We start from the raw sequence: 11,052 nt of genomic DNA, 5'->3' as shown, positions 1-11,052 counted from the left end.
GTCCGCTTCATGGCACTCTGCTCTCCACTCCTGTGGCGAGGTCTAAACTGAGTGGAGAGCGCCGATGACGTCATCTATCCGCTGGTATTCGCAATATTCAAAGTAGATTTCGAATGCCGCGAATCCTGCCACGCCACATCACTCCGCCCCCAGATGAAACCGAGGGGTTTCAGCGATCGAATCCGGAACTGTGTTCCTCATCAGTCCTTGAAGCAAACGCGCCGTTGTTTAGGGGTGCACACGGGTTTCAGCCTGGACAGGGAGACCGCCTTTTTGTATCCACCGATCTCGAGCTGGAAGAAATGTTCTCCCCACTCGAGAACGCGGTACGGGCCTTCATAGGGAGGCTGCAGCGGCTTCCGGACGGCATCTGTCCTGACCAAGACGTGCGTACACGTGTCCAGTTCCTTGGACGCACAGACAGGTGCGGACGAGTGTTGGGTGGGAGGAGTGGCCTTGATGCGTCGGAGATTGTCTCTCAGCAGATGTACCAACCCCGACCCTGCGAGACCCGATCTCTTGTCGAAGACCGGATCACTTGGGAGTCTCGGATTCTCCCCGTATACCAGCTCCGCGGGGCTGGCAGCAAATTCCTCTCGGCGAGTTGTACGTAGGCCGAGTAGGACGAGAGGCAAGAGTTGGGTCCATAACGGATCGTCGCGTGCCATAATGGCGGCTTTCAGCGTCCGGTGCCGACGTTCTAGCATCCAATTGGATTGCGAGTGGTATGCAGTAGTCCGCTGACCTTTAAACCCCAGGAGATTTCCTAACTCCGAGAAAAGGGTGGACTCAAATTCCATTCCCTGGTCAGTGATGACCAATGCAGGGACGCCAAAGCGAGGTATCCACTCTCGACAGAGGGCTTCGGCATAAGATTGCACCGTAATGTCTTTCAGAGGTATTGCCTCAAGCCACCGCGCAAACCTGTCGATGATTGTGAGGCAATACTTTTAACCATGCGAGTCTCGCAAAGGCCCTACTATGTCGAGGTGTGCTTGGTAGTGCGGGGAAATGAGCCCACTTCTTTCCTTACATGCCTGGTAACTTTGCACTTTTGGCATGCGATGCACTCTCTGGCCCAGGAATTGACATCCTTGTTCATGGAGGGCCAGAAGTATTTATCGGTGACAAACCGATTTGTTGACTTGATGCCTGGATGCGGTACGTCGCGAACCGCGTGAAATACTTCCTTGCGAAAGGTGGCCGGAATGTAAGGCCGAGGTCCCTTTTCCGAGTCTTCGCAGCAGAGAGAGAGGTTCGAGCCGAAGATGGGCAACTCCCGAAATTTGTATTTGGGGTTGAATTTGAGGCTTGAAGTACTGCGTCATCCTCCTGCGCCTTGGCAATAGCCGAGAAGTCGAGTGAGGCGGAGATGTTAACCTCGAAGACACGAGACAAAGCGTCAGCAACTATGTTGTCGTTGCCGGACACGTGCTGGATATCGACGAATGAAGGAGGCTCCTATGTTTAAGACAAGGGATCTTAATGCAGTTTATTTAAAATTGAGCGAAATTTTAGCCAAGACTTCTCATATCGAAGCTATAATCCAAGACACCCTTTGGACTCTTCGAGTTCACCCGGATGACTTTCGGATTGTGCAATGCGGCGCAAACCTTTCAAAGGTTCATCCACTCGGTCCTGCGAAACCTCGATTTCTGTTTCGTATATTTGGATGATGTTTTGGTCGCTTCTTTCTCAGAGTCTGAGCACTTAGCCCATCTCGAGTGCATTTTTCAACGTCTCCTTGAAGCCGGGTTAGTCCTAAACGTTGAGAAATGTAAATTCCTTCAAACACAGGTGAAATTTCTCGGCCACTGCATTTCCCCTGAAGGAATACAGCCCGACTCAGACAAGATGCAAGCGATTACAAGCTTCCCGCGTCCGAAAACTGAAAAGGATTTGCGGAGGCTCTTGGGCATGCTAAACTTCTATCGTCGTTTCCTGCCCAAGGCTGCCCAGCACCAGTCCGTTTTGAACGCGTACTTGTCTGGCCCCGAAACTAAGGACACACGAGAGATCGTGTGGTCTGAAGAGGCTGTCCGCGCGTTCAATAAATCCCGACAGCAACTGGCTGAAGCTACACTCTTGGCATTTCCTCTGCAAGATGCACCTCCAGTCGTTTTTGTTGATGCCTCTGATACCGCAGTAGGTGCCGCTCTTCACCGAAAGGTGAATCACGTCTGGCAACCGTTGAGCTTCTTCTCTAGGCAGTTGAATCCCGCTCAACGGAACTACAGTACCTACGATCGTGAACTGCTCGCCGCGTATTTGAGCATCAAATACTTCCGCTTCGGGCGGAGTGATGTGGCGCGGCAGGATTCGCGGCATTCGAAATTTATTTCAAATGTGGCGAATGTTGCGAAAAATCACATTTTTGCCGTCCACTTCATGGCACTCTGCTCTCCACTCCTGTGGCGAGGTCTAAACTGAGTGGAGAGCGCCGGTGACGTCATCTGTGCACTGGTATTCGCAACATTCGAAATAAATTTTGAATGCCGCGAATTCTGCCGCGCCACAAAAGTATCGCCAACGAAAATCCGACGATTTTTCATTTTTCGCCATTTTGTCGTGGAAATTTTCAATTTTCCTGGAATTCGACCAGTCTTTCTGGCCCCGGATTTTTGCGATATCTAGCGTTCCCGGCATCGTAGCGCAAAAATTCTTGAATTTCCAGAATCTGGGCGGTCGCCTCGTTTATGAAAATCGGACGATTTTGCAGTTTTGACCATTTTGTCGACACTTTGCTGACGAAATGTCGACCGCATTCTTGTCTTCCTTTTCATCTCCATCTTCAACTGCAGAAAAGATTGCAATCATTTTTCTTAAGTTCTAGCTGTTGCCATTATAATACATTAATTAAAATGAAAATATATCTTTGTGGACTGGATTGTATCGAAAACAAGGAAATTTTATCAAAACACTAACGTAAACTAAATTTAAATTTGCTCTTTTCCAATTTGAAGCATTCCTAACTTCACACGTATTATCCAAATACAGTTCAGCGCATCATCTTTGACAATTCCTCGGGATTGCTTTTCATTTATTTTGACGTTTCACAGCCGGCGTCGCGTTGCTTTCATTGCAATTTCGCTGACTGTTTTTGTGCGCATTTGACTGCTTTAAACTGAAAATATGAGCTCAGGCGGCATGTTATATGGTGGCGACGAGATTGGGGCATTGGTTTTCGACCCTGGCCACCATTCAATTCGTGTGGGTTACGCGCAGGAAGATACGCCGAAAGCCGAGATCCCAGCAGTGGTTGGTGAAGGACCTGAGGAGCCCGACACCAACATGGATATTGACACAAAAACGGACAATAACATAACTCAATGTAAGTGCTTTGTGTAGTCCATAAGAATATTGAATCCATTCTTTGAAATTTTAGCTTCAGGTCGGAAGTATTACGTTGATACCACCTACGTCTGCGTACCTCGGGCCCAGATGGAAATCCAGACGTACATGAAGGATGGAATGATCGACAACTGGGACTTGTTTGAAAAGGTCCTGGACTACACATACGCGAAAGTGATCCAGTCAGAGTCAGAATATCATCCGGTTCTGTTTTCTGAGGCGAGCTGGAATGTCCGGAACAACCGCGAGAAGCTCACAGAGTTGATGTTCGAAAAGTACAATGTGCCTGCATTTTTCCTTGTGAAGAATGCCGTGCTGGCAGCTTTCGCAAGTGGTAGAGCTACCGCACTAGTTGTAGATAGTGGCGCGACCCACACTTCCGCCGTGCCCGTTCACGAAGGCTATGTTCTGTCCCAAGCTGTTGTGAAATCACCTCTCGGTGGGGACTATCTTTCCCTGCAGTGCCGGAAATATTTGGAATCTCAAGGAATTGATTTGACGCCATCATACAAAATTGCTTCGAAGGACGTGGTAAAGGAACGCGACAATCCCCGGTTTACTCTCCGGAAGTTACCGGAGAATTTGACTCAATCCTGGCAACAGTACATGATGAAGGGTTTGCTGCAAGATTTCCAAATGTCTATATTGCAAGTTCTAGAGAGTCCGTACGACGAACGCACTGCTTCCCAAATTCCATCGGTTCATTACGAATTCCCCAACGGATACCATCAGGAGTTCGGCTCAGAGCGGTTCAAACTAGCCGAGACGCTTTTCGATCACACGATGCTTGGCGCGGGTCAATTGGCGTCCACGAGCGTCGGAATGTGCGACGCTGATGTTCGAATGTCTCTGTACGGTTCCGTAGTAATCACTGGTAAGAAATAAACTTTGTCCTTGGAGAGATTCGTAAGTTGACTCTCTCTCGTCCTTTATAGGTGGAAACACATTACTGCAAGGCTTCCCCGAAAGGTTGAATCGAGACCTGCAACACCGCGCACCGTCGAACACGAGATTGAAGATGATTTCAGCGAACGGCAGTGTTGAACGGCGATTCGGAGCCTGGATCGGTGGATCGATTCTCGCCAGTATTGGGACATTCCAACAAATGTGGATCTCGTCGCAGGAGTACGAAGAGTCAGGGAAAAGCCAAGTCGAGAGGAAATGTCCGTGAGAGTGAATGAAATGAAACGAAATGTAGACTGTAATTGATAATTATTGTAATGTAAGCAAATAATAATAAATTGGTTCCCATTTTACGACTTGATTTAAAAGCAAATGATTTTGTTTTATTCTGTTCAGAGTTTTACAATTTGAAAAATCCGCCTTCAAACCCGGGACATCCCCTAGCAATAAAAAAATTGCATTCATAGGCGGTCAAATGCTTCTTTGCAAAGTGTTTTATTTGAAAGTCTGTGTTCCGACATATGTGTGCAGAACACGGTAAAAAATAACGGAAATTCTGACGCGTTAGCGCGAATTACGTGACCATACCATCGAAGAGGCCTCGCAATTTTTTCACGATCGGTGCAACCCCATAACGATCGCGGATATCCTCATTTCGGATATAATTAAAACGTGTCACGCCACTAGTCCAACGCAACATCTTTGTCTCCCTTACCGCAAGACGCCGTTCATTGTTTTTCATAGTCTGCCAACATTCAGAACTATATTCAAATCACTTAGTTCTAGACTGGTCACTGCCATTGACAGTGATTGTACCTGTTCCATGGGGGTCGGGCGATAATTTCTTTGCTTTGCTTTGAGGCGCTAGGAAGACATCATCATCAACGGCGCAATCCGGTCTAGGCCTGCCTTAATAAGGAACTAGAGACATCCCGGTTTTGCGCCGAGGTCCACCAATTCGATATCCCTAAAAGCTGTCTGGCGTCCTGACCCACGCCATCGCTCCATCTTAGGCAGGGTCTGCCTCGTCTTCTTTTTCTACCATAGATATTGGTTGCCCTTATAGACTTTCCGGGTGGGATCATCCTCATCCATACGGATTAAGTGAACCGCCCACCGTAACCTATTGAGCCGGATTTTATCCACAACCGGACGGTCATGGTATCGCTCATAGATTTCGTCGTTATGTAGGTTACCGAATCGTCCATCCTCATGTAGGGGGCCAAAAATTCTTCGGAGGATTCGTCTCTCGAACGCGGCCAAGAGTTCGCAATTTTTCTTGCTAATAACCCAAGTTTCCGAGGAATACATGAGGACTGGCAGGATCATAGTCTTGTACAGTAAGAGCTTTGACCCTATGGTGAGACGTTTCGAACGGAACAGTCTTTGTAAGCTGAAATAGGTTCTGTTGGCTGACAACAACCGTGCGCGGATTTCATCATCGTAGCTGTAATCGGTTGTGATTTTCGACCCTAGATAGGAGAAATTGTCAACGGTCTCAAAGTTGTATTCTCCTATCCTTATTCTTCCTGTTTGACCAGTGCGGTTTAATGTTGTTGGTTGGTTCGTCTTCAGTGCTGACGTTGCCACCATATATTTTGTCTTGCCTTCATTGTTGTGCAGCCCAAGATTTCGCCCCACAAACCGCCTGCTCGATCTGGATGAAGGCAGTTTGTACGTCTCGTGTGGTTCTTCCCATGATGTCGATATCGTCAGCATAGGTCAGTAGTTGGGTGGATTTAAAGAGAATTGTACCTCTTGCATTTACCTCAGCATCACAGATCACTTTCTCGAGGGCCAGGTTAAAGAGGACGCATGATAGGGCATCCCTTTGTCGTAGACCGTTGTTAATGTCGAATGGTCTTGAGAGTGATCCTGCTGCATTTATCTGGCCTCGCACATTGGTCAGGGTCAGCCTAGTCAGTCAGGAAGACATAATCTACATAAAACAGTGTATAGGGCGCTCAACTTTGGATGTCCTGTGGAGGCGCGAGCTGATTGACGAAGATTCGTCTGAGCTCTGCATCAGAATAGTGGCTCGCCTACCTGTTGATAGCAGGTTGACAGCCACGAGACCGGCAGAGCAATCGTGGAAATTAGTCTAGAATAAGTTTCAGAAGTGAGTTAGAAACTCGCGTAAAACTGAGTGGTTATATAAAGGATAGTGGAAAGTTATAATAGCTACAAAAAACAGTGTCTTTGAGTTATTAGGAGGAGATGGCTTGAGAAAATAGACCAGCTCGTTGTGATAAATGAAAATGCTACTATATATCATATGCAGAATAGGTTAACGGGACTAGCTAAAGAGTGGTACTCAAACTTGAGTGACTAGCAGAGGTCCTGGAACGAGTGGAAGGACCCCATCAAAAGCTTTTTCACCGAACACCATGACTTTGCAGCATCCTTACGCAAATTGGTAAACCTTAGAAAGGAACGAGGAGAAACAATGTCGGAGTACTATTTCGCTAAGATGATCTTATTGCAAGAATGTAAAATTACTGGGAAGGATGCAATTTCCTGGTTGATTGACGGATTAGACGACCTTTCGGACGAGAGCAAAGGCTGGACGATATAATTCTCCGGACGAGTTATATAGTCAATTTCTCTTCAGTGTGTAAAGCGATTTTAAAAGTAGAAAAACCAGGGACTTTAATGGCAGACATGACAAAGAAAAGGACATTGCCCATAAGACAGATCACGCGAAGAATATGAAATGTTTTAATTTCCATCAAAAGGGTCATGTTTCATGCGAGGTTATTGTCGATACCGTGTCCCACAAGAACTAAGTATCGATACACAAGCATGCCATTTGGTCGTGAAGGGATTTGATGGTGGATCAATTAAAGTGTTCACGAAAAGTAAGCTTGGCAGTGGCAAAAATGGAAGCCCTCATTGTGCCGAATTATGCTCAACAAATACCGATACCCATAGGTCAAACCTTTATAACTTTATTTATAACAAAGCCATAAATATGATTGTACGAAATGATAGTGTACGACTCGTTAACATTCAAAACTTGAATCCTCCATAGATAGATAGTTTACCACCCCCCCGAAAGTAGTGCATCGAGCAAATGACTGTACCTAGTGTCGTACCGCCAAACAGTATCGGGTTCGTTGAAATTAATGGTGATGTGAAAAGTGACGTATTTGTTGAGCGTCAGTGCACGGATGCAACAGCTAGTTGGAAAAAGCCTGCACGGATTCCTGTCTGAATGCAACTGCCGCTCGCCTCTTCTTGATACGCCTCTGCTTTCCCAACTATCTTTAGACTGAAAAAGTTATTATTAAGGGGATCACTTACCGATTGTAGTAACAGCAATAAAGAAAAAGAAAAACCACCACTTCATTTTTAGGGGAAAAAAAAAACTAAACAAAACTCGACCGGAAACAGCCGTATACAATTTTACCCTGGCTATGCTATCATAAGCGGCTTTAAAGTCGGTGAAAAGGTGGTGCAACTGATGTGCATATTCTGTTGCTGATTTGCCTGGATTGAAGCCTCTTCGGTATGAGCCAATTATGTTGTGGGTATATGGGGCTATCCGGCCTAGCAAGATAGCGGAGAATATCTTGTAGATGGTACTCAGCAACGCGATAACCCTATAATTGCTGCTCTGTGTGTTATCTCCTTTTTTATGTATGAGACAGATAATGCCTCGTTGCCAATCGTCAGGCATTGATTCGTTGTCCCATAACTTGAGCACAAGTTGATGAACCACTAGGTGTAATTGGTCGCCTCCATATTTAACCAACTCGGCTGTAGTGCCATCGATTCTTGGCGACTTATGATTACTAAGCCGATGAATTGCACGGACTGTTTCTTCTGTACTTAGTGGTGGCAGTATTTGTCCGTCTTCTTCAGTTGGCGGGACCTCCAACTCGCGGATGTTCTCGTTGTTCGGTAGTTCATCAAAGTACTCATCCCATCGCTCCAATATGCCCATTCTGTTGTAAATCAGATTTCCCTCTTTATCTCGGCAGGACGAACATCGAGGTGTGTAAGGCTTCATACTGCTGACTTGTTAGTAAAACTCGCGCGCCTGGTGCGGTTTCTCCCTGTACTTTTCGAGTTCACAGACCTATTGATTCTCCCAGGTTTCCTTTTTCCGTCGGTGAAATCGCTTCTCCGACCGCCGGAGTTCATGATAAGTCTCTGCGCATGCCCGCGTTCTTTGAGATTGCAGCTTTACTCGTGTTGTGGAATCATATTTATTTGAAAAAATATTTGACAGTTGAATGTATATTAAATACAGTTGTAGTAAACTTAATTGTTAATTCACACTATGTATTACATTTAATGGTTAGTTCACACTGTTACATTTCTCCTTCCTTCAGTAATTTTACATCTCTTCGACTAGTCTCTTGGGTCGATTTCTTAGCCGTTGGCTTCGCCGTACTGGATGTTCAATTTGTTGTGCTTCGGTGTGTTGTCCTTGTTCACTCATGTTTCCGTTTCCATGCGACGGTATAGCGGGTTGCATAGACTGCTGATGTTCCTGTTCATCATTTGCTGTCGGGCTTGCAGATTGGTAATGGAAACTGTTTCGCTTAAAATCTGAGACATCCCGGAAGTCGATTGATGGTGGTATTACCCTCCGTTCTCGGATATGATCTGCATGTCGTCTTCTTTCTACACCGTCCTTTGTTCGAACACGGTAGGAATATCGATTTGTTCTTTCGACTATGTTGGCTGGTTCCCACATTTTCTCGATGTCTGTCTTTACGAATACTGGTTGTGCTGGTTGGAACTCTCTGTTAGACTGCTCTGCTTGAAGATTTTGTTTTACATGTTTAAAATGCATCTCTCGCCGTACATTAGGCTTCAGATTGTCAAATAAAGTTCGCAGGCGTCGACCTAGCAAAAATTCAGATGGTGCCTTCCCTGTAAAGGAGTGTGGTGTGTTTCGATATGTAAATAGAAATGTGCGCAAGCGCTGACGTTGTGATAAACCATCATATTCACTGGCTTTCATGCGCTCCTTGAATGTTCGTACGAATCGTTCGGCTAGTCCGTTGGTTTTCGGATGGTACGGTGAAGACGTTACATGTTTTATTCCATGACTTTGACAATAATTTCGAAACTCTTCTGACGTAAATTGACTACCATTATCCGACACGATAATTTCCGGATAACCAAATGTTATATATGGAATGATCTTGCCAGTCCTCATGTATTCCTCGGAAACTTGGGTTCTTAGCAAGAAAAATTGCGAACTCTTGGCCGCGTTCGAGAGAAGAATCCTCCGAAGAATTTTTGGCCCCCTACATGAGGATGGACGATTCCGTAGCCTACACAATGACGAAATCTATGAGCGATACCATGACCGTACGGTTGTGGATAAAATCCGGCTCAATAGGTTACGGTGGGCGGGTCACTTAATCCGTATGGATGAAGATGATCCCACCCGGAAAGTCTATAAGGGCAATATCTATGGTAGGAAAAGAAGACGAGGCAGACCCTGCCTAAGATGGAGCGATGGCGTGGGCCAGGACGCCAGACAGCTTTTAGGGATATCGAATTGGTGGACCTCGGCGCAAAACCGGGATGTCTGGAGTTCCTTATTAAGGCAGGCCTAGACCGGATACCGGTTGTTGCGCCGTTGATGATGATAAATGTTATAAACTTCTCCTCTAGGAATTCGCACAAAGTTCTTGTGGTGGCAGCATAAAGTACATCTGCTTCTACCCACTTTGATAAAGCATCAACAAGCACAATCCACATTTTTCCTTCGAAGGGACCTGCAAAGTCCACATGCAGTCGTTGCCAACAATGCTCTGGCAGGGACCAAAAGTAGATTGGCAGTTCAGATTGTTTTGGGCGTTGACGTTGACATGCCATGCATGATGTTCCACGTCCTTGTCGATGTTCGGCCACCATACATAGTACCTCGCTGACGCACGCATAGAGCCAATGCCTGGATGCCCTTTATGAAGATGCCTCAATGTTACTTCTTGAAGATTATCGGGCACGATAATTCGTCCTTGCCACATCAAAATACCATTTTCGTATGATAGTTCCTTCCGTTTGTCGTAGTATGGTTTCAGCTCGTTGTTGATACACTTCGTGTCTGGCCAGTGACGCTCAATTAACTCAATTACTCGTCGTAATATTAGGTTATGCTTCGTCTGCTTCCTAAGTTCCTGTTTTGTTAGTACAATATCATCAAGCTTCCGTGTTTGAATTACCGCATAAATTTTATGAATCTTCTGCGCTTCCTCCGAAATTGCTTCATGTGCGTTTGGTAAGCGTGATAAGCAATCAGCTAGAATATTGTATTTGCCTTGACGATACTGTATATCGTAATTGTATGCACCTAACATTAGTGCCCATCTCGTCAGACGGTTGTTTACGATTTTTTGCAAATTTCGTTTGTCTCCCAACAGGTGTTGAAGCGGCTTGTGATCCGTAATTAATGTAAACTTTGTCCCACGTAAATATGGATCAAATTTCTTCACGGCGAAAAATATTGCTAATGCCTCCTTGTCAATGGTAGCGTATTTTTGTTCTGCTTCGTTCAATTTTCATGACGCGTAGGCGATAGGTAACTCGTTGTTAGCCTCGTCCTGAAGATATAAAACAGCACCAAGGCCTACATCGGATGCGTCTGTTGCCAAATAAAGCGGTTTTGTGTGATCGTAAGGAGTTAGATGACGGGCGCTAGCTATCATATGTTTAACATTATCAAATTGTTTCTGTTCCTTTATTGACCATCGCCATTGCGACTTTGTACCAGTTAATGCGTGTAGTTCGGAACATGCTCCATGTAAGTTGGGTATGAATTTCTCGTAAAAATTG

At 45.6% G+C, this 11,052-nt stretch overlaps 2 protein-coding genes across 2 annotated transcripts; one reads left to right on the top strand and one right to left on the bottom strand.

Moving 5' to 3' along the window:
• The first annotated feature begins 3,025 nt into the window (after nucleotides 1-3,025).
• LOC119646309 (actin-like protein 6B) lies at nucleotides 3,026-4,627 on the top strand. The gene is made up of 3 exons (XM_038046726.1): nucleotides 3,026-3,331; nucleotides 3,386-4,225; nucleotides 4,287-4,627. The coding sequence occupies exons 1-3, from the start codon at nucleotides 3,133-3,135 to the stop codon at nucleotides 4,520-4,522; spliced, it is 1,275 nt and encodes a 424-aa protein (XP_037902654.1). The 5' UTR covers nucleotides 3,026-3,132; the 3' UTR covers nucleotides 4,523-4,627.
• A 3,969-nt stretch (nucleotides 4,628-8,596) lies between these two features.
• LOC119646391 (uncharacterized protein K02A2.6-like) lies at nucleotides 8,597-10,079 on the bottom strand. The gene is made up of 2 exons (XM_038046835.1): nucleotides 9,872-10,079; nucleotides 8,597-9,395 (listed from the first exon to the last, which is right to left on the bottom strand). The coding sequence occupies exons 1-2, from the start codon at nucleotides 9,976-9,978 to the stop codon at nucleotides 8,597-8,599; spliced, it is 906 nt and encodes a 301-aa protein (XP_037902763.1). The 5' UTR covers nucleotides 9,979-10,079.
• Nucleotides 10,080-11,052: the final 973 nt, after the last annotated feature.

Source organism: Hermetia illucens, chromosome 1, assembly GCF_905115235.1.
Source record: "Hermetia illucens chromosome 1, iHerIll2.2.curated.20191125, whole genome shotgun sequence".
In the NCBI taxonomy this organism is placed as follows: Eukaryota; Metazoa; Arthropoda; class Insecta; order Diptera; family Stratiomyidae; genus Hermetia; species Hermetia illucens.
The sequence above is the reverse complement of the archived record's forward strand: the minus strand, read 5'-3'. Positions and strand labels throughout refer to the sequence as shown.

What these genes read in the sequence shown, in the direction of transcription:
- LOC119646391 (XM_038046835.1), bottom strand. Translation starts at nt 9,978, where the DNA reads ATGTGGATTGTGCTTGTTGATGCTTTATCAAAGTGGGTAGAAGCAGAT. An exon ending in CTAGAGGAGAAGTTTATAAC is followed by an intron (nt 9,396 to 9,871) that starts ATTTATCATCAT and finishes TCCATATATAAC; the next exon opens with ATTTGGTTATCCGGAAATTA.
- LOC119646309 (XM_038046726.1), top strand. Translation starts at nt 3,133, where the DNA reads ATGAGCTCAGGCGGCATGTTATATGGTGGCGACGAGATTGGGGCATTG. An exon ending in GGACAATAACATAACTCAAT is followed by an intron (nt 3,332 to 3,385) that starts GTAAGTGCTTTG and finishes TTGAAATTTTAG; the next exon opens with CTTCAGGTCGGAAGTATTAC. An exon ending in CGGTTCCGTAGTAATCACTG is followed by an intron (nt 4,226 to 4,286) that starts GTAAGAAATAAA and finishes CGTCCTTTATAG; the next exon opens with GTGGAAACACATTACTGCAA.